We start from the raw sequence: 23,141 nt of genomic DNA on the forward strand, positions 1-23,141 counted from the left end.
CTCAGTATTCTCAGAGGACTTTTCTTTTTTTTTGTTCTTCTACAAGATAAAACATGCTCACTGGATTTGGGTTTCGGGTAATGTTGAAGTATTTGTATCTTTAGAGTCCCCAAAATGTTCTCAACACATTATGCAATCACAGTCATTATGCGGGGATGAACTCTGCCAAATTGGCAAGGGGAAAAAATGTAATTCTTTCTAAAAACAGAAACGTTTTCAGGAAGTTTCTCTCATCAAGTCAAGGTGCAGGAAGGATGAGAGCATAACCAGGAAGACGCTCCATCCCTTACATCCAGGCACAAGAACCATGACTCATCTTGACGTTAGTCTTGAATAGATGCTAACAGTCATTAAACAAAAAGGAAACAGCAGAACAACAATACAGAGGCACGCAGAAAGGGAAAATGTGGACTTTAGTTCTCTCTAATCATCTTCCCCATTGACTCCTTTTCACTTTTCTTGTAGATGTTTTAGTTGTTATTGTTTCTAAAACCTCCAGGTATTTTAAAGAGGTCATGATTCAATGCACTCTGACACAGTTCCTTGAGCTTTTAGGGAAAAAAATCCCAGCCCCACAGCATCACAGTCTTTCTGCCGTACTAGACATTTTCAACAATTCGTCCTTTGTGTTACTCCAAACCCACCTGAGAGCTTTGTCACAAAAAAGTCTAATCATAGACTCATCCAACCAGAGCAAACTTGTAAAATTGAAGTCGCACCAGAGTTTATATTTATCAAATTAAAGGTTACACTTTGATATTTTCTACCTAAAATAAGCATTTATTTTAACACATTATTTCCAGGTGGCAGGCATTGACCAGTGCATCTTTACAGCAACACCTCAGTGTATTTCATTGCAGTTTTTAAATACCAGGTCAACACAAAGCTGTAGAGGGATTGGGATGAATAGTTTTTAAAAATGTTCACAAATAAAGTCCTAAAATCTGTGCGATGCATTTGTATTCTCCCCCTAGAGGCGGTACTGTAAATAACTGTCTTCTCCTTCAACCAGAGCGCCAAGTCCTTTTGAAAATATCTCCAGCAGCTTCACTGGAAACTAAAAAATGTTCTTTGCAACATGATTCAGGCTCAGTCAAACTGAGCACAGGTCATCTGTGACACGTGAATCTTGCAAAAGATTCTCAACTGGACTTATGTCTGGATTAAGGTTTTCCTTAGACGTCTTGATGTTTTGGTAACTTTGCAGTTGTGCCAGTTTCAGATGCTGAACTGAACATTAAGATGTTTAAACTTTGGGGTGATGTTTTACAGAGTAAACTTGCTTTAGTCTTCCCCAGAACTTCTTCAACTTCTTGCCTGCTGATTTTCTTGCTCTTTGTGATAAAGTTTTCTAACATGCTGAGTCATTCACAGAACAGCTGGAGTTACATTGAGATTAAATGGACTCCGTAAACTAAGTAAGTGAGTTCTGGAGGAAAGGGGTCAATTTCATTTAAAGGAATTATATTAATAGGTGCTAAATACATAAGCATGCCACACTTTTCAGATTTGTATTTCTGAATAATTTTTTTTAACTACATAGAATTTTCTTTCTTTCTGCTCTTATTTTAGACAGATCAGAAATCTTTAGACAAGATCTTCTTTCTGGTGAATACATTCGCAGCTCTTCCTCACAGGAGACACAGCATGCTCATGCAGCTCCGTTATGACCCCTACTGGCTACTTACTGCATATCACCACTGTTATTAACACTGGGCTGTGTGAACTTTTCCTTTTAAATTTTCTGTACTTCCAGTTACAAATGCTGACACATGTTTCCACCACCTGAAAAGAACCTCGGGAATTTTGCTCAGATACTCCTGCAGTAACAAACGGTGACTCAATATTGTTCCAAGAGTGCAGGCAATTCCTGTTTTCATCTGACTTCCCTGAAGACATTTTTTTAAAACTATGACTGGATTCTGTTACTGCAAATAGATGAGCAGGTTCAGCAACCGTTTCTGAAAATGAGTTGCCTAACCTGTGTTGAGGTAAAAGACTTGGACCTCGAGGGGCCAAATAAAAAGGTGCAGACAGACGGATTATTGGTGTTCAGCACCAGAAGGAATGATCAAAACTCTCCAAGAAACTATAAACTGGACGATTTTGGGTGCAGACACTTAATTCATCCTAAAACTGAGAAAAAAAAAACCCACAGATAATCTGGCAGATTACAAGGCAGATGTACAAAAGAAATGATGACACTCAAATCTGATGAATGACTCATGAACACATTCACAGAATGTCAGTGAGAGTTATTTTCTCCACAGTGGCATGGGTTTACGTCACAAAGAGGGAGGAAACTCTCAATTATGCATTATCGTTTTCTTTTACAATAGCATGAATGAGAAGTTCCTTTAATTGCATCACTTCCTTGTCCAGTAAACAGAGGTGTGCACGCCAGCAGCCTCCGTTTTGTGGGTCGGAATATGATTTCAAAAACCCCCCTCAGTCTACTATAAGAGCAGAGAGGATGGAGACTCAGAGACACACACATCCTCTCCAGGACCCATCCTCTCAGGTAACACACAGGTGAGTCTGAGCACAGGTGATGCTGTTGCTGTTCTGGGTCATGGTGACTGATCTTGAACTTTGCATTGGTTCTGTGTAGTTTTCTTTAATCTCGTAGGGATATCCCATATGTTTTATAACTAAGTAGTGCAGTAAATGCATACAACCTGGGATTTAATCATTACTGATCGATTGTTGCAGCATTTCGCCAAGATGTTGTGTCGCCAAGAAGCGTGATAACTACATCCTTACACTGTCCTGTTGTAAAAGCTGACAGCGTCCTAAAGTTAAATGAACTTATTTTACCTCCTAACTCCTGGTGGTTTACACAGAAAGTTGGTTTAAAAGTTTTATTATGTTTAATTTAGTGTTAGGGTTAATTGTAGTGGCTTTCATATCTAACTCATCATTTTAAGACAGCTTTTAAACTTCCATTGCTGATTAACATTTAACAAATCAAAATGTCTCTATTCAGCTTCACCTGCAGGTAACCACAGCGATGAAGATGCTGCTCAGTTCTTCCGTCTGCGCCATGCTCCTCCTCCTCCTCGGTTTTCTGAACAGGCCCGCGGAGAGCCGGACGCTGCACATGGACGGCTGCTCTGCCAACGTTCACCTCCATGAACTACACCGGTATTTCTCTGAGATAAAATCAGATGCGGTGAGTTTAATTAAAACACACAGACACACACACACACATGCCGGTGCAGCTGCTCATGGATGCAGACACAGAAAGTCATTCGCTTCATGTCCAAGTGTTCATTTTTAGACGGAAAGTAGCCGCCTGAGAGATTTTAATCCCCAATTTTCTGATTTTACATGACAGATATCAGCAGACGGAGAGATTGGAGTAAAACTTCTGGACGCATCCCTGATGAAGAACGTTCAGGTAAGCTCTTCAGGCATTTTCTCCTGAGAACATTTCCATCCTGCCTCTTAATGTACACAACAGCATACATCACTCGATGTAGTGATGAATGATTTCACTCCTGACACCTGCTTGCCTCCACCAGGAGGGCCAGACGTGCTGCTTTGTGCGTCTCCTGCTGCGTTTCTACGTCGAACGAGTCTTCAGCAACTACGAGTCCTCTCAGCCAAGTCAGCAGCGCTGCTCCAGCGCCTTGGCAAACGCTTTTGTCAGCATCAGAAGGGAAATGCATAAATGTGTAAGTTAGCCGTCCTGTTTCAGCTGCGATGTTACCAGAAGCAGCTCTGGGTCATGTTAGTGACTTTTGAACTCTTCTTTTCTCAGCACTGCCACTGTGGAGAAGAAACCCAGAGAACAATTGACTCAGTGCTTGCCAGCTTTGACAAGGTGCCCTATACGCCATGTGTGCTTTCTGTGCAAAATGCAAAGATCTTATCTCAGCTCACATAACTACAGCTAGATGCAGAAGGTTTCAGGTTTAGTGGGCAAAGAAATAGCTTTGAAAAGACTTTGCATGTCAGGAATTATTGAGCATTTTTCTCAATGTCTCCCTCTACCATAAAGAAATCAATCAATCAAGCAGCATAGGCATTTTTCATCAAAAGTCTTTGAATAATAATAATAATAAACAACTAGCAATGCAATTCAAAACAACCAATCAGTTTTGTTAAGCCACTCTAATATTGCTTTAGTGATTTTTCATTTCTGCTCATATCTAAGCCTCTTTGCTCTCTTCTCTGCTTCTCCTGCTGAGCAGCTGCAGATCCAGCAGGCGGCGCAGAAGGCTGTAGGGGAACTGGGCACAGTGCTGGACTGGCTGGAGGGACTGGGATCTAAATCATAAACACGAAGCTGACCCGCACAAGACCTACTCGTTCGTTTACCCCTGAGCCATTTTGCATTTCTGTGTGTTTGTACTTGAATTAATTTAAACCTGTATATATTTGTATTCTCTCACATGTTCTTGGTGGAATGTCTGAAGCTGAAGGATGTATAGTTTGAAGAAATTTTAATTAGCAATAGGTTTTTCTGTGAAGTTGTAAATGAATTTTTATCAAAACATGGCTTTTATCTCAATTGTGAAAATAAATAAATAAAATATATTTCTACACTTTAATTTTCCTGCCGTATTTGTTGTAATTTACTGCCACCTAGTGGCGTTAAGAAGAATGCAACAACAGCGCAGAAAAAAGATTTCCACATTAGTATGCAACGCCCTCCACAGTCATTAAATGCCCTGGTAAAGATGTGCAGAGAAGCCCATAAATAAAAGATTGTTATGGAAATGATTTGCTGAAGTTTTTTAAATGTATATTTTTTCTCTATTACCATCCTCCTGGTATGAACTTTGTTCTATATCCAGCCTTATTTGTCAGCGCTACGGCTGATATGAACTTAATTACTGCTCTAGCTATTTAATTTGACAAGTTTGGACCAGAAGGAGTTTTCTTCTACTTATTTCCTGAAATGTGTTCAGAATACTTTCACATTTTCTTAGTCAAAGTCGTTGGTAATTGTGACATGGCTTTCAATTTATTCTCTTCACAAACCCAGACCTGCAAAGAGTCTGATATCCAGAGGTGTGACCAAGTCACTGTGTTGCAAGTCTCAAGTAAGTCTCAAGTCTTTGTCCTCAAGTCCGAGTCAAGTCTCAAGTAAAGACTGGCAAAAGTCGAGTCAAGTCTCAATTCAGGAACCTTTAATTTCAAGTCATTTCGAGTCGTTTTTATTTTATTTTATTTTTATAATTTGCAATTATACAAAAAATTCAAATAATAGACCATTTGTTCGTTTTAAAATATGTATTTATCTCAAATGATAGAACATGTGTAGCTGAACACAAAGTATAAAAAACATTTTTAAATTGGACCACTTTATTGCCCAGTTCTGTTAAACTTGATATTCAATAAAAAAGAGGAAAATGCTGACATTTCCACAGCACAATACAAAGAACCATAACAGCAGTTTTTTTCCTCTTTCTCTGACCTGTCAAAACAATATATTGTCAATATAATTTCCCAACGTAGATGTCTTCAAATACACCAACCATCCTTAGATGATACTAGACCCGGCTCATCATCATGATGGGACAGAGAGACTCTGTTCCCTGTGTTCAGGTCCAGAATCTGCTTTCTGTTCCGGAGCCCCGCTCACTATCCACCGGCTTCCTGAGCTAACACGGTGCACATTATTAGTGGAGGCATTTGAAGGACCGGATTTATGGTAAATAATCACCAATTTAACCCGGAGTACACATGCTAACACGAAGTTAGCTAAAGTCAACTATCTTACAGCAAAAGAAAAGCGCCACCTACCGATCTTTGTGAAGCTTCAAATGCCGGACAAAGTTGGACGTCGTGGCATCTCCATCCGATATTCTCTTCTTGCATGTTTTACAAGTTGCAGTTCGTTTTTTAGTCGAAAGTTCATAACCTACGTAGCCAAAAGAAATTACTCGCGGAAGCATATTGAGCGGTTATTTCGTATTTCGTTCCCTGAGCTCTGCAGCTTTGCCGCGTTTTTTTAAACGTCCAAATCCTGTTAATTTGATTGGTTGTGCTGCAGCTACGTACACATACATACATAAGGAGAGAGGAAAACCATAGTGACGGTCTGCGCATATTGATAAGGAATGAGGGACATTAATTAATGACGCCACTTTATAAATAATGTGTTTTAAATTTTAAGACTTTGAGTAAAAAATATCAAGTCTTTTCAAGTAAACAGCTTCAAGTCAAGTCAAGTCCCAAGTCAATGGCATGAAAGTCAAAGTCAAGTCCGAGTCTTTGAGCATTTTTTCAAGTCAAGTCTCAAGTCGTGATTTTAACGACTCGAGTCTGACTCGAGTCCAAGTCATGTGACTCGAGTCCCCACCTCTGGTGATATCTCTAACTACATGTTTTGCCTTCAGGACGAAGGCGACTGATTCATTTTCCTGATCATATAGTATTTGATCAAGAACCTTTAGATCAATATATGATTATTGTTCTATATTATTGAGTAGAAGAAAATAACCAACAACAAGAAACTGAGTTATTGGCCAGAAATCCAGTATGCAAAACATCTGGCAGAAAAAGTCTGCGGTGTCCCCTCACAGTCATCCACACCAACAGACCACCCAAAATGTCACAGGCGACCCCGCCCTCCTCCACCCAGCCTCTTCAGCCTCTTTTCATCAGGCAAGTTTGCCAACATCACCAAAATAAGAAAGAGCTTAGTTCCTCAAGCAGAACAAACAATGAACAAGGCCACTTTATAAGCTTTATAAAAATGCTCTGTTGTTTCTTTGGACTGTGGATAAATGCCAACCAACCACATTTTAGCTTGTTTTTGTTTATTGTTGTTGTTTTTTTCTGTTGTAGCACTTATGTTGAGACAGGGAGTAATTTCAATTATCTTACGTTCTCCTACATATGGCAGAATTGGCAATAAACCTAATTTAATTTGAACTGTATTATGTTCACTAATCTGTTACAATGTTCTGAAGAAATAAATCAATAAATTGCATAAATAAGTATTAAAACCAGAGTGACAGTGATTGATTTATGAAACACTCTCTTTATAATTTTGAACCAGTTAACAGTTCATGTATGGGCAGAAGTATGTAAAACTAAGATCCCACCGACCTGAACCCCATTGAAAACCTCCTGGTTCTTTCACCAAATATTGATTTCTGAACTTTTACTGAGTTAAAACATTAGTTTTGTTGTTTCTAAATGAATCTAAACTTGTTTTCTTTGCATTATTTGAGGTCTGAAAGCATTGCATCTTTTTCGTTATTTTGACCATTTCTCATTTTCTGCAAATAAAAACTAAATTTTTGCTTTTAATTGACATGTTGTCAGTAGTTCATAGAATAAAAGAACAATGTTCATTCAACTCAAATATAAACCTATAAAAAGTAAAATCAGAGAATGTGATCATTTTAAGTGGTCTCTTAATTATTTCCAGAACTGTATCTTCTTTGGAGAATGACTGATAATCGAGAAATATATACCTAAAGAACATGAATAAAATATTCACTACCTGTTAAATGTTTTAAAAAACCCCAATAGAGCAAGTTTTTGGGTCACTGTCTTCTAAAAGCAGTGACTGCAAAATGAATGTAGAAGTGACCAACCCAGCCCAGACCATCACACTTCCTCCTCCGTGTTTGACTGCGGCCGCCCCACTCTGTGGAATGATCTGTTCAGCTGCTACACAGCGTACATGATCCTGAGTGATGAACTGAAAGTGTCAAATTATGATTCATTTGTCCTTTTTCACCACTATTCCTGATAGTGGTGTTTCATGGCGCAGATATTCTTCTTTTTATCAGTCTGATATGATTTTTAATGTTTTGTTTTTGTTGCTGCAAACCTGTAGTTTGTAGTCTTCTCTTCACAGTTGAAACTGAGACTTGCTTCCTACTGTCTCTATTAGTCTATATCTGTGAGTCGCCCATCACCAAGCTGCTTACTCTAAGAACTGGCCCTCTGAATCAGTTGTGGCTTTTGGTCTGCCAGACCTCTTCCTGTCAGAATATGCCCCAGTTTCTGAGTCTTCACTGACACCTTAACTTTGTTTTCCACAGTACACATCTTTAAGTGTTACGTTGGTCTTTCTTCCATTGTTAAGTGCTTTATTCTCTCTGTTTTTGTAGCAACCAGCTACTTTCTGCGGTGCTGTTCAGCAGATGCTCATCTGGGAGGAGCAATGTGACCCAACACTGATTTTATGAGGTCATAAAGTAATCCAGAAAGTTTGAACCACCTGGAATTAGTAGCACCAGCTTTCAAATTTAAATTTGAAGTGTTTTAAATTTACATTGAATTAAATTTTGTATTCCTGGAAAAATACCTTATTGTATTATTCTGAAATTATTTTTCAGTTAACGTCTGGCAGTTCACCACTTACGTTTGTATCATTTCAAGCTCCTCATTGGGCTTGAATAAACAAATAAAACTTGAATTGAAATAATAATTTTGCGTGTTATAAAACTTTTTACCAGTAGAGTTGGTTTTATAGTTTTCCATTGCCTTTACTCAACAAATTCCCAAGTAAGAGAGACTCGCATCAGTCCAGCAGGTGGCGCTAGAGTCTGACGCTCTGAACCCATTGGTGCCATGAATGACGTGGGGATTTTGAGAAAGTATGTTAGCTCCTCAGAGACTTGAACCCTTGAAAAGAACCAAAGTGTCTTCACTGAATGCTATTTTAGCAGCGCTGCCTCATGCACAAAACCATGCCAGAGACTTTAAGTGTTGCTGACGTTTAGGCATTCAGGAAGATTGTACTGCTAAAACACAAAACTGTTAAAAGAAAATCATAAAAAGTACAACCAAACACAACTGCAACCCCCTTCTAATTGAGATGTTCTGACAGCAATGTTATTGTTTTTTTTTTCACTTTTAAAATGAGAGAGAAATGAAACCTAAAACAATCTGGTCCAATTGTGCTTTCTTTCTTTTAAATCTAGCATGTGATCCATTTCCTTTAGTGGGGTTTTTGTTCGCTGAGAGCAGCAAAGAAGCTGCATTTCAAGAGTGAAAGTAAACAATTTGAGTGACTTTTCCAATGATTTACCAATAAATTAAACATGTAAACATTTTTGAAACACTTGTCTGATATAGAAACATGATATTAAACTGACAATGATGCAAAGCTAATAATAACTTTGACTGGAATTTATTATATTTAGCCTTTTAAAAAGAAGAACATAGACATTAGTATGCTCCCAAAGACCGTTTTGAGTCTGTGGTGGCATCAGCCATCTTCAGTGGTGTGTGTTGGAGCAGCAGCTGAGAGGAAACAGTTAGATAAGCTCATCAGGAAGGCCGGCTCTGTCCTAGGATGACCCTTGACCCAGTGCAGGTGATGTGAGACAATAAAGGCTAATAATGGCTCCCACTTCATCAGAGCTCCTTCAGGGACAGACTGCTGCATCGTAGGAGTGCAGAGGAGGATTATTTCAGATCCATATAGTCTATAACAGTCGCTGTTTCCATCAAACCTAATATGTGTTTACATTTCTGCTGGCGCTTTCAGTTATTTGCAGGTTTACTCAATTCAAACATCATGTCTGCTGATATTTGCACATTTATGTTTGCACTTTTATTTTCGCTTTTTATAAAACTGTGTTAAGTTTTTGTGGCGCCGGTGTAGCCTTTATTCAACAGTAGCAATACAGGAAGAAAGTCAGAAAGAGAGAAGGAGAAGTCATGCAGTGAATGGAAGAAACCTCCAGCAGAACCCGGTTCGGTACCGGCAGCCATCTGTCACCCAAACGACTGGGAGTCCGAGCCAACAGAGCAGATGCACAAAAAGACACAGAAGAAGTAGTAAAACTAGTAAAGCTGTACTTTCTATGCTAAAGGAAAGTAAAAAGTTAACAGCAGGAGATGGAGAGTGTTTAGTTGTTGGCAGCATCATCTCACTTGATGCTCCCCACCAGGAAGCCAAACAAAATTATAATATAGATGTAGCTGCTATGGAGAGAGAAAAAAACCTGAGAAAACAGCAGTAGCATAAAAAGTGAGGAAAAGTGGTGAGTTTCTCCTCCAGCAGCCTAAACTTGTCGCAGTATAACTACATAGACAGTTCAGAATAACCTAAGCATGAGAGGCACATTCTAACGCAATGTTGCATTTTCCTGCATGATGCTATTTGATCAAAGTAATTTATTTTATTAAATGTACAGAAAACAAAGGACATGTGTTTGGTATTAGCCAAAAGCCCCATAACTCAAATCAAACGGTAGTTAAAGGTCAGACAGTGGAGACAGTAGTAAACTACAAATATCTTAAGACTATTTTGGATAATAAGTTAAAATTTACCCGTTATTCAAAGTACCTGCAAAGATGGTTTTGTCTAAAAAAGCTTGAAAAGTTTCAGGTTGATGAGTCAATGATGATCCTATTTTATAGATCATATATTGAATCTGTGTTGACTTTTTCTCTCCTCTGTTGGTTAGAAAATCTTAGAATAAGGCCAAATAAATGCCCTTAGCAGAATGATGCATACAAGTATTAAGATCGTAGAAGTTGAGCACTGCTCACTTACAGAACTGTTCGATAAACACTAGGAAAACTAAAGCCATTCTTGCTGATAGTTCTCATCTTTTACATGCTGAGCTCCAGTTGCTGCCTCCGGCTCAGACAGAACTCCTTTGTTCCTACAGAAATTTCTCTTTTTAATGCAGGACAAGGTGGCGGAGCTCGCACCCGATGGTTAGAGTTCGACAATGAAATACACAACTGTACTCTTCCCATTATGTACTGATTTATATTTAATATCATTTTGATATGTTTCATTGTTTTTTTTTTATTTTTTAGCTTTAATACTTTATCTTTTAGTTTTTATACACGCTGTAACATCAACAGCAGCCCATTTAGGATACAAATAAACATGAATCTACAAATCTATGAAAAATGTATATATTAACTTGTGTTTTGCACTGTGTTGCCTGTCTGATTGCAGGACAGGGTTCTGTCCAAAGCTCCTCGGAGTTTCCTCTTCTGGGGATCTCCTCTGTTTGGATGTTGCATAATGTCCATTTGCATGACACATCTCTGTTAAATGTATGTGGGTTGTTTCTGAACCATGTGGGCAAACCTGTTCCTGAGATGTTGTGCTTACTCAAAAAGTCTGAAAAGAAATAAGAATGAGGATTTCTTCTTAACCTGTTATTCAGCAACTTTTTTATTCTACCAAACGATAAAATACACGTATTATATCAGATCAATAAAAGTATCAATTGGAATTTGATGAAATGTTTCTTTTTGTTAAAAAAAAACAATGCATATTTAAAAGACACTGCGGCTTAACTAGTCCCTATTCAAACAAGAATGAAGGAAATCCAGCGAGGATGCACAATAATAATGATAATAATAATAATAATAATAATAAAGTTAAAATAATAATACTTGTAATATTGAATGATGGCAGATGAAAAAATAGAAAATAAGAATTGAGTTGGGTCACTGTTGACCCAAACTTGTTTCTTCCATTCGCACATTAACTGCTCAGTCTGGCTATTTATTTATTTTTAATTATGTTGGAAATTATTCTCCAATAAAATTACTCTCTTTAAACTTAACATGAACATAGAGAGGACTGATTATCTGATTATCAGTTAGGGTTAATGTGTGTCTCTGTCCTCAGCAACATTACCTCCTTTTTTAATTATGTTGCTAAGAATTTTTTTTTTTAATTATTGAAAGGCGCTAACTAAATGCAATAATCATAAAAAAAAAAAAAAAAAAAAAAAAGCTTCCAGCCAGTGATGATACCTAATGGAAACCAATATGACGGCAGCATTTTTCCAATGAGTAAAATCTGTGTATGTTGTGTCTATTCTTGGCGAGGAAGTTATTTTAAATTGTAACAGGATCAGAGGCCACAAAACTGAAAAACAAGAAAACAAAAATAGTTTCTAAAGCTGCTTTTATCTGGTAGATTCAACAAGTGTTGTACTGGACAGCAATTAATCCTTATATACCAAATATAAAGATTACACAGATGTAGAAACTAGACAAAGGTGTTGTTCTTGAGGGTGAACATGTGATGTAATTATACTTAAATAAAAGTCTCAATCTTCTAAAGCTTCCTTATTCAGAAGTTTTATTTTTGTCACTGTAAATCAGTTTCCATTTTTAGTTTTTTAATTTAGGTTTATGATTAATGTTGCAACCTTGAATTTGCATGCCACGCTATTGCAAAAGTAGCAAACTACATTTCTCTTGGATAATAAATTAGATTTGATCATTTCTATTTTTACATGACCAGCTTTTTACATTTTAGTTTAACGTGTGATTACATTATGAATCATTCTGCATTCCAATAAAACCTAAAGGTCATCCTTGTGGGTAAATTAACTCGGCACACATGATGGCATGACGTTAAGAAACCTGTTTGGTTTCATGTTTTAGAGTGAAAACTGCGTATCTTTCCGTAACACATGAGATTAGCTATGCATGTTAGAACATAGTGACTAATACTGCAGACTTGTCAAAAAATAACACCCACCTAGTGACGAAAATTGTTAAAACATTCCCCACTAAGTGAGAGAAAAACATAGTTAGGAGGAAAACGCTGATAATTAGTTAAACCTTTATTTCACCAGGCAAAATATTCCAAACATTTTCTTATTGTCAAATCAACACAAAATCTCTTCTTCTATGATATTCTCAGTCTGCAGACTTAAATCCTGTAGAAAACTTGTGTTGCGAGCCGAAGAGAGCAGGATGGCGGTCCTGGGACTGTGGAGAATCTCGATAGAAACTTATTGGTTTTATAAAGTGTTGACTTTATAAAACCAATTATCAGGGGTGCTGATAATTGTATGACCATTAATTTGGTTTAAAAAAAATAACAATAATTTGCTAAAATAGAAATCTTTGACGAAGGAGTCAAAGTATTCGCATCAGCGGTTGGATTTCCTACATTTTTCAGTTTATGCTGCTATGACAAAGATGCACTTATTCATGCTTTTATGCACATGCGGGTCTTCTTCATACACGTCGTCTTAAGAAATAATGTTCACTTTTGGTTGGAAAGTCATCGAAACTGGCTGTTCAGTTTTTACTTAAGCAGAAACCAGGAAGTGGTGAATTGTGAAACTTTGATTTTGTGTTTTAAAGGTTTTTTGATGTTTTTTGTTGAGGCACAGGGTGTTTAAAAGAACATTAACAGGACAATACCTACACTAGACTATTTAAAAGTGTCATAGATTTATACTTTTATCCTTAGATCAGCTATAATGTGATTAACGATCATATTTTTATTAATTAAACCCACGTATCTTTGTAGAGTCACAGTGGGCTGGAGTCGTTCTCTAGTGGTCACTGGGTGAGAGGCGGGGTACACCCATGGGCGACATATGCTCACGCTCACAATTTACAGACGGAAATTAACCCAACAGTTGTATTTTTGGACCGTGAGAGGAAGCCGGAGTACCCAGAGGGAACCACACATTCACAATGACGGAGAGAGCATGCAAACACAGCAAGAACAGACCCAGGCTTTCTGAACCCAGGACCTTTTCACCGCAAGGCAACATAAATCACTCCACAACCGTCTGAAAATGAAATGAAGTCTATCAATTACAATAAAGTTAACCTCTTTTCTAAAAGTTCTACACAAGAAATACTCCATTATGTGTTGAGTGTTTTGCAAATGCATTAAAAACAGAAAAGCAAAAGGAATTACATTTTGAGAAGTATATACACAAACTTTGCTTAATACTTTGTTGGTAATCAAAATTTCACCTTGAAATGTTTATACAGCCTATGTGAGCCAAGCTTGTTGCGTCAAATTCAAAACAACTTGAGGCTGTAATATTTATGTGAATACTTATGTAGATGTGGTTTCTTGGTTTTCTATTTCTAATAAATTTGCAGAACACATTTTCCATATGGTCATTAGGGGGTAACTCTGTGTAAAAGTTTGGAGAAAGAAAATAATTTTACATTATTCGGAATGAGGCAGTAATAAAATGTGGAAAAAGTGAAGCACTATGAATACTTTCCGGATGCAACATACACAGATTTTGAATTCATCATTAATCATCTAACAGACTCCCTAAATATAGAGGAAAATTACTCTGACAGTCAAGAAAGACCATACAAAGACAAATGTATGTTGTGATGCAATACGTCTTTTTACTCAAACAGGAACTCCAGCAGTGACGTATCTCTCTCATTAAACGTTATTCTGAAAATTTACCAGTGAAAAGAATATTACCAGATAAGTTTCTGGTATGTCTTATGACTATCATTAAGCTCTACACTCAGAAACGTTTTGGTCTGAAGCAAGTACGCAACAATAAACGAAACAACAAAATGTTTCACGCAAACCAAAAGCATGACACGTTGTGAGAAAAATGAGCAACGGCTGAAAACAACAAACAAATCTAAACTCCTATTGTTATGGAAGGAAATTGGTTTCAACTATTCACGTTCAAAACTATCGTGTGCATAAATTACGAGAAAGCTGATGATTCGTGAAAGCATATTGGTTCCTGTCTGAAGCTACGGCAATGAGAATAATAATCCAAGACGTTCTGTGAAATAAGCGAGCATAGTGACAGGAATAGACAGACGGGAACACAGAGCAACGGAAGAATGAGTGAAAGAGAGAAAGAGAGAAAAAAACTAAATCAGTAAAACATAACTCTAAAGGAACGAAGAATAACTAAATACAGGGAGTAAACAAGATGATACTGATCTATAGAGAAAATAAAAACAAAGGCTGATCACAGATAAAGTAAAAATGCAAACAGAAAAACCCACAGCGTTTCATCCTTTTCCTGTATTTATTTAGTCTTTGTTCTGGCATATACTTTTATTTATTTATTCTCTTTTTGTTTGCTTTCCTTTCTGCTTTTTCCCAAAACATCTGTGATGCTAGATTAATTAATTGGTGAACAGAAAAATTATTCAAATTAGAAAATACAGTAAATGCCAACATTAGAAGAAAAAAACATATCCTAATTCACATGTTAATCAATTTCATTTTTGTTGTGACACCAATTGACTATATTCTGTGTTCTGTTTTTGTTTTTAATGTATGATTTTTAATGACTTTCTGGTTGGTTTTTCATTTCTGCTACAGTTTTTCGCTCTATATGGATAATTATTTTGTGGATCAAAACCCCTTTTTGCTTTTTGTCACTTTATAATCCTTGTTGTATATACACCTGCTGGTGAATAATAAATATATAGTTTTAAAAGACAAACCAAAACAACCCAAACACCTCTAGTCTTTGAAAAACGAGCCCTTTGTTCTACGCTTTGCTTCGTCCAGACGGTCTGGGCTCTGGAGAAATGATTGCTCCCTAGAGGCCTGGACTCTGTTCAGGTTTTCAATTTGACCAACTCACTAATGTTTGTCGGTGATATGTACAGTGCTCCAGTTCAACCCTATGAAGCTTACCGGAAATTGATTGCGCTTTTAATGTTCAAGAATTTTGGAAGTGTGGCCAGTTCAGCCTGAACAGCTGCTTTCACTTCCTCTACTGCCAACCCTAAAACTACAGGCAGACTACAGTTCTAAAAAGAGAGGTCATCGTTCACAACTTCTTCTTCTGTTCACTGATTGAAATTCTGCTAGAGGGAATTCAAGCGAAGGGAGAAACCCAGACTTTGCTGTAAGAGAGAATTTGTTCGAGCGCAGTTGCGCAGAAAGGCAGTGGCCAGGCTGAAACGCCCCCAGTTTAACCTTCCTCTGGTGTTAGCTTTCTGCTGCCATCTGTAGTGTTAGCGGGTCATTTTGGACCCGTGTATTAAATCAGCCATAAAATACCCTAAAAACAATCTTTTATCATCCAATGTTTTTCTTAACTGTTGTTTAGCTGGTTGGGCTCCCTCATCCATGAAAAGATTGGTTTTAATATTTTTTTGTGGCCCCCTGGGCCTTTGTTTTAACAGCATACCCCTCGTTTTCAATGTCTATAAAGTGGTCAAATGAACCTTAAGAGAAGAAGGCAACAAAATAATCAGTTAAAAAATTGTCACAAGTGATGTTGTGACCCTGCAGTCCAGTAGCGACGAGGACTACACGTTTTCCTTGTTTTTTTTCAGGGATGCCGCTTGCAGATTTGCCTGTGTAAATCTGTAGGTTCCACACATAGCTTGTTTTAGCATCACAGGCTGCCCAGATTTTTATGCCATATTTGCCTGGCTTGCTGGGCATGTATTGCCGGAACGGGCATTTTCCTCGGAAAGGGAGAAAACGTTCATCCACTGTCACCTCTGGCCCTGGGTTGAACATCAGTGGAAGGAGTTGCACCCATCTCTCCCAAACATCAATGATGGGAGCAAGCTTGTCAGATTTTGCTCTGGTGTCTCGATTGTCAAATCTGAGGACTCTTGAGATCATCTGAAAGGTCCGAAGAGACATTGTTGCCCGGAAAATATTTCTGCCCGTTGATGCATCCCAGAGACTCTCAGTTGCCTCATTGCTGGATTTGTAAACTCCAGCAAGGAGGAGAACACCAATGTAGGCATCCAGGTACGTCTCATCAATGTCTTTCCACATGTTGCCATGGACTTTTTTCCCCTCAAGGTTTGTCATAGCAATTATGACTTTTTTTAGTGACAATGACAAAAAAGATCAAAGCACGTCTTGATGTCACTTACTCTTGTCACAGCAAACCTCGTGACCCCAGGGGTCATTTTGATGATGTTTGCAGCAGCTGTCCTTCCATGCACATCAGGAGGAACTGTGCTCCAACAGATGTTGCCACGTTTGGATTGGAATGATTCAGCAGGAGCAGCTTCAGCACCAGTGACCTCCTCTTCAGACTGATCAGTTGTGTCTGTTTCTTCCAATTGGTACTCCACATCATCTTCGTTCTCAGAGGCCTGCTCATCTCCATCGCTAAAATCCTGTGTGTCCTCTGCCTCATTTGCAGCAAAGATGTGATCCAAAGCTTCATTTACAGTGAATCTTCTCCTCATTGTTGCATCCTGTGAATTGGAGATGTGTACTCTGCAAGTCACCACCTCTACACTCAAATGGCTTGACAAGCCTGGATATGTCTCCCTTTGTTTGTTCTCGCAAAAAGGCAAAGAGAAAAGCCCCTAAATGAAGCTCAAGTGGTTGGAGGAAGAGGCTGTTGGTTGATTGTGTGTTCATGATTTAATTTTTGGCATTTTTTATTGTTTTATAATCGAAAATTTTAACCGGGTCACAAATGACCCGAACACCACAAAAGTCATTTTTTTCACCAGAGCACTTTATAATTTAGTAAAAAAAAAAAAAAAATTGATTTTACTTTGTTTAAATGGAAGTCCCTGACAAAGTCAAAAAGTTTCAACGCAAAAAACCAATATATGAAGTACTTTTATGCATGCTAAAACCCAAAACGGGTCCGTAGGGACCCTAACACCATAGGAAGGATATGGCAGGAACAGAATATGGTTAATATTTTTTGTACTTACACAGTATCTTCTCTGCAGCATCATGTTGACACGTTAGAGCAGGGCCACAGGACCTCCTCTACATCAAACACCACATGCTGAATCCACACTGGGTATTCACACTGCAGCCAAACTGTAAGGCCTATAAGAGATTTTTTCTGATGTAAGGTCACAAACTTTCCACCGCCATGAAGACTGGAACTCATCTGTTGGGAAAGAGAAAAGGATGAAGGAAAACGTACGGGAATTCTTGACTGGTATTGAACAACTCTGACCTGGACAACACAGTTAGTCTCACTTGGTTCCACACAATGACACACAATGACACTGGCACAATGCAAGCAGTCAACACAGATGTCATCCAAACACCTTTAACTACGGTAACCAAACAAAAATCACTTCATTTTGATTTTCTATATTTCTTATTTTCATAGATTTTCACTTTATATTTTACAGTATTTCCTTTATTATTCACAGTATTTCAGTTTCCACAGTTTAAAAAATAAAATAATAAAATTCGCATCAAAGCATTTCGGATCCTTGTGGTAAGGAATTTGAATCATGTGCTTCAATGGACTTATACGAATCTAGACAGTTTCTAATAGTTAGGATTTCTGGTTACTGTGGCCACGTGGCTTTTTTGATTTATTTGCATGTGTTCATATTTATCTGCTGTGTTTATTTTGGATTATTCAGATTTGTTGTGATATTTTGGAATAACTTAATTTTGTTGTGTTATTTTAATCTTGCATTCATTTGGGGTTGTTGTGTTGCACGCTACTTCGCTGATTCATTTTGCGCATATTTGTCTTTGAGGCTGGGATTGCCACCCATGACACGCCCACTGAGAGCTCCCACAGGTTGGCGTGAAAGCCAGAAATGGGGAAATAAGAAGAGCAGCAGCCGGCCACGAACCGGTTGGCTGAGCAGCAGGACTAAAGGCGCGGCAAAATGAGCAGGGGCCGAGACCCACAGCTGGTCCAGGAGACGTGGAGCCAAGAACCCAGCTCTGGTGGATGGTGCACAGCTGGAAGGTGTGCAGTCATCCAGGTCTGGTGTCGAGGGCGCAGGACCGAGCGCTGGGGTTCGCTGGAGGCCGCTGAGGAAAGCTGTGCAGACGCCGAGAGGACCACAACCTGCTTCAAGCTAAGACTTTGCTTTTCCTTCGTCCTGAAGAGTTTTATTGATCTTGATGCTCTTTATTTAATCTTTTTATCCTACAGACTGCTCTACCGCTGGTTTTAAGATATAGGCACAGGCCACTGCATTTTTTTCTACTTATTTTGTGAATTTATTGTACATTTTTAACCGGCTGGTTTTTGAAACGCTGCTCATTTCTGCCTTTATTTATTTTTCATTCCTAGTTTAACTAGGTGGCATTTCTGGCTCATTTCACTTTCTGTCAACTTAAATTATTGGCACCACTCAGCATCACCATGGCTTAAACAATGGAGTTGGGACTGCTTGAATGACATCTGTGTTAATGGCTTTGCAAACGTGTGAGGGGGAAAATTCGTCAAACCAATAAACATCTGCAAGATGTGTCTTCTGCTCTGCTGAGCAGCAGATGATGAAAACAGAGTAGATCGCCAGTGATCTCTAAGCAAATCAAAGCAATCAAGAAAAAACTGTCACATTACCAGCGATGGCAACAACGACCAACCAGTTTCCAGCCTCTCCTGTTGGTCAGACTGGACCCAGATTCATCCACGTGAACGTATTCAGGTGGTCGTTCTAAACAAATCCAGAAGAAACACATGTAAGTGAAACAGAAACACTCTTATGCTGTAGAGTTGACTGCAGTGTTGAACACTGACCTGTACTGAGATCTTTGCTCTTTAACTCTCTCTGAGTTGCAGTCAAGTGGCAAACTGTGCAGCTGCTTCATCCCACATTCTGCAGCGTTTTGAGATAATCGGTGGCTGAAAGACTGACACCGTCCAAGTCTTCAAAATGATTTTCTTTGGCATTTCACAGAATTTTATCGCATTCTTCTGAAGGACCTTGAGAACATAGCGCAATGTGATCGTCTTGTGATTCCACAAAGACCAATTAATGTAATTAAGCATTTCCTTTCTGAACTATAGAGTTGTAAAGTGAACATAATGAAAAAAGCTATTATCTTTTGGCCTCTAAATCTTTGATCTGTGATGGACGTAGTGAATCTGAGGTTGGTCTGAACTCAAAGTCCCGATTCGCTCTTTGTCAAGACATGGAAAAGAACATGATGATCTCTAGCAGTTGCTGTATTTCATCTGAAGTGGCCATTTTTGCTTTTCCATCTCTATCTGATTATTTAAATTTATAGTGAATATTCAACAGCCAGGGCTACTTGAACTGGTTTGTTCACATCAACAGCCACAGCTGTTTTGAATTCTGATTTACGTTGAGTTTCAGTTTTGCTCCTCTTCTTACTTTTATGCAACCCGAGTGCATGGCAGTATAAAATGTGCTTTAATGGTTGATACGTTTCCGAGTCTTGGCTAACTAGGTCAGACATGCTTAAGGTTAAGAGAAAAACGGCTTCCGTTAGACGTTCACTTAAAATAAATCACTTTTTCTTGATGTGCAATTCTAAGTTTCAGATGCTTCATAAAGTGTGTCAAAAGACATAACAGTTATACAACATTTGCCTGCTTCTCAAGTTTCCAACAGAAGAATGCTTGCTCAGTAGATACAAAACAGGAAACCTGAACAAAAGAAAAAGTATTTCTAAAAGGCTGACACGTAGCTTGACATGTGAGGCAAATTATTTCCAAATTAGGCAAGAAAAAGAGCACTGCTAGTAGGGCAAAGGAATTTAGGCATCATCTTAGATGTTTATTTATACATGAAGTGGGCAGGTGGAAAAAGGAGCATGTGCTGTTCTGTAAATAAACTACTATTCACAGAGTAAAAATAAACAGATACTACATCAGGTAAAAAACTTCAAACAATTTTAGAGAAAAATATGAAGGAAAAAAAAAAACACTGAACCAGACAACTATCTAGGATAAAGAGTGCACAAATGTTACATTAGCCTCTAATCAGTGGAATGGTTCAGGAAAAACAGAATACAGAGAAAGACAAAGATACTGGGAGCAAGAAATCTGTGAATGACTCCGTCCAGGAAAGAGACGCAACCAAATACAAAATTCTTTATCTAGGAGTACTTTCTGCACAGAGTATTCATACTTACAGCGGCCCCCACCTATTCATGGCTAAGGATGTGCAGATTCACCCGTTTGCAGATTTTTCTGTGGTATGTGACTTCAAATTATTTGCAGAGAATTCGCCTCATGTTCTGTGGAGTCCGTCTGAAATGAAGAAGAAGCAGCTTGAGAAGCTGAAATTGGTTCATACTGCTAAAACACAAAGTCTTGCCAGGTACTTTTGGTCTAGTTTACAAGACCTATATTATAAATCATATTATGGGGATAATGTCTTTTTCCACTAGTATTTTTTTCATAAATATTAAGGAATTATTGACTTGAACTCCTATTTTGTGCTGAAAAGTTACTTGCAAGTTAGTTGTGACTTATTCCAAATGTACTCAGATATTTACACCAGAAACCAGATCAAAAATACTTTGCAAGATTTTGTGTTTTTGCAGTGCAATGCTGCTTCACACATTATAAGTTGCTGCTTGCAAAGCAATCTAGGAGCGTCACTCACTTTCCTTGGCACTGATTGGCTGTACCTCAAGAGCACAGATAAGAGAGACTGTGGATGTTTAGCTTCTGCATTAGTGTCAACATGATTTCCACAGTATTATAGCAGACTGAATATACGTAGTGTTTTGAACTGTCAAAATATTTAGAAGCATTTTTATGGTGGGCCTAAATTATTTGCTGATTTTAGCTGTTTACCAGGTTCCACAGCAACCACTCTTTTAGTGACTTTATCAAGATAGGTACACAACAACTGGGTTGGGAGAAGTTTCCCTGAGATTTGAGTAAAAGAGAGGGTTCACAGGCCTAATGGTGGGAATAGCTCCCTCATTGAGTATCTCCAGGAGATGGACACAGTTTAGCCAAAACTGTCCTCCATTAGAGAAAATAAAGAGAGAGAGACTCCAAAGTCAACAAGAGCAATAATTTCACTTATAAGTGAAATAACAGGGAGTAAAGTCAGCAGAGCAAGAAATATTTATAGTAGGTCCTCCAGTAGTATGGATATAGAAATAGCACAGGAAAGCATTAGCTCCTCTAACAATAATCAAAAAGTATGGTTTAGGAGCCAGTAAAGGGTTGCTAAGTAAACAGGATGCTTGTTTTTGTTTGTTTGTTTGTTTGTTTTTTGGACAAAAACTGGGTTTTGCAGAAGAGGAGACTGTAAACAAAAAGCTCCAACTTTCCAACCACATCACCCAAGGGTGAAGCTGCAAACATTAGGCCTCACATTTGTGTCGTTTTTGCCAAACGTGACCTTCACTTTGCAACAAGTGCTATCAGTGGGGATCAATTATTGCGCTGTTAAAATACATATCAACCAAAAAAAAAATGTGTGACTCATTGTTTGATTTGCATTTAGAAACTGTGCTCTTTTTGTACTTTCACTGATTAAAAACCTTGGGAAAATTTGAGCTGTCTCAACGAACAGTGCTTACTTAACTGTGGTTAACACTGTTTTATGCAGTTAGGCCTATGCATGAATTTGCTTACGCATTGAACTGAAATGCACCAACTCTAAAATTAGCATGGAAAACTCAGCAAAGCATTTGACTTGCATTAAGCAACAAAAGAATCGGAACTGGCTACAATAATTTAAAACTGCACTACTGATTTCACCGGGGTCAAGTGAAAGTTATGGTCAGAGGAAATTTTCAAAGTTTCATCTTTCTACTCCACATATGCTTACTCAGCAGAGTGTTGCTTTAGGTTAACACTGCATTTATGGCTCATTTCTGCAAAGATGACAAGATCTCTAAAGGGGTTTTAGCAGATTATTCTGGAGAGATTTCCAAATTAAAAATTCAAGTTTTGTGGGTATTAACATTAATGAATCAACAGCTCATATTAATCATAATGATGGAACAGAGAGGAAGTCGACGTGACTAAGGATTTCATCGGAAGTCCAAATGATTGTTCACACACATGAAACTCTTATCAAAGCTGCTTTTTTGTGTTCTGCACAATACTGTGGAAGGTCACACCCATCCATCCATCCATCCATTTTCTGTGCACCCTTGTCCCTAATGGGGTCGGGAGGGTTGCTGGTGCCTATCTCCAGCTACGTTCCGGGCGAGAGGCCTGGACAGGTCGCCAGTCTGTCGCAGGGCAACACAGAGACAGACAGGACAAACAACCATGCACACACACACTCACACCTAGGGAGAATTTAGAGAAACCAATTGACCTGACAGTCATGTTTTTGGACTGTGGGAGGAAGCCGGAGTACCCGGAGAGAACCCACGCATGCACAGGGAGAACATGCAAACTCCATGCAGAAAGACCCCGGCCGGGAATCAACCCCAGGACCTTCTTGCTGCAAGGCAACAGTGCTACCAACTGCGCCACTGTGCAGCCCTGGAAGGTCACACATCGACCAGAATTACAAAGCGTGTGGTCACAACGTGTGTTGCCACACGCACGAATGTGTGGCTGTCAGAGAGCAAATGGTCAGCGTTCGGAGTCACCCAACTGTAATGGCCCCGCAGAAATGCATTTCTGAGAGTTCCCTCTTTTCTTTGAAGATTTGGCAACAGAAACTAGAAGAAACTACTACACATGCTTACACAATCGTTGCAGTCTCTGCTTGTGTTCTGCGCCACCAAACACTCAACATAAACAAATCACCGAAACAGTTCAATGGACAGTGTG

At 38.5% G+C, this 23,141-nt stretch overlaps 1 protein-coding gene and 1 long non-coding RNA gene across 3 annotated transcripts; one reads left to right on the forward strand and one right to left on the reverse strand.

The window, feature by feature from the left end:
- Positions 1 to 39: 39 nt before the first annotated feature.
- On the forward strand, positions 40 to 4,728 carry il19l (interleukin 19 like). 2 transcript variants are annotated; one of them, XM_028003373.1, is made up of 6 exons: positions 40 to 2,532; positions 2,987 to 3,172; positions 3,338 to 3,400; positions 3,525 to 3,677; positions 3,764 to 3,826; positions 4,197 to 4,728. In XM_028003373.1, exons 2-6 carry the CDS (start codon positions 3,011 to 3,013, stop codon positions 4,281 to 4,283), a joined length of 528 nt encoding a protein of 175 aa, XP_027859174.1. In that variant the 5' UTR covers positions 40 to 2,532; positions 2,987 to 3,010; the 3' UTR covers positions 4,284 to 4,728. The 2 variants fall into 2 exon arrangements, with proteins under 2 accessions (XP_027859174.1, XP_027859173.1); XM_028003372.1 differs by having other exon boundaries at positions 40 to 2,521.
- LOC114135796 (uncharacterized) lies at positions 3,641 to 22,468 on the reverse strand. Its single transcript, XR_003593660.1, has 4 exons — positions 19,158 to 22,468; positions 18,981 to 19,074; positions 17,362 to 17,546; positions 3,641 to 3,771 (listed from the first exon to the last, which is right to left on the reverse strand). It is a non-coding gene; the product is annotated as an uncharacterized LOC114135796 (long non-coding RNA).
- Positions 22,469 to 23,141: the final 673 nt, after the last annotated feature.

This window comes from Xiphophorus couchianus, chromosome 20, assembly GCF_001444195.1.
Source record: "Xiphophorus couchianus chromosome 20, X_couchianus-1.0, whole genome shotgun sequence".
Taxonomy (NCBI): Eukaryota; Metazoa; Chordata; class Actinopteri; order Cyprinodontiformes; family Poeciliidae; genus Xiphophorus; species Xiphophorus couchianus.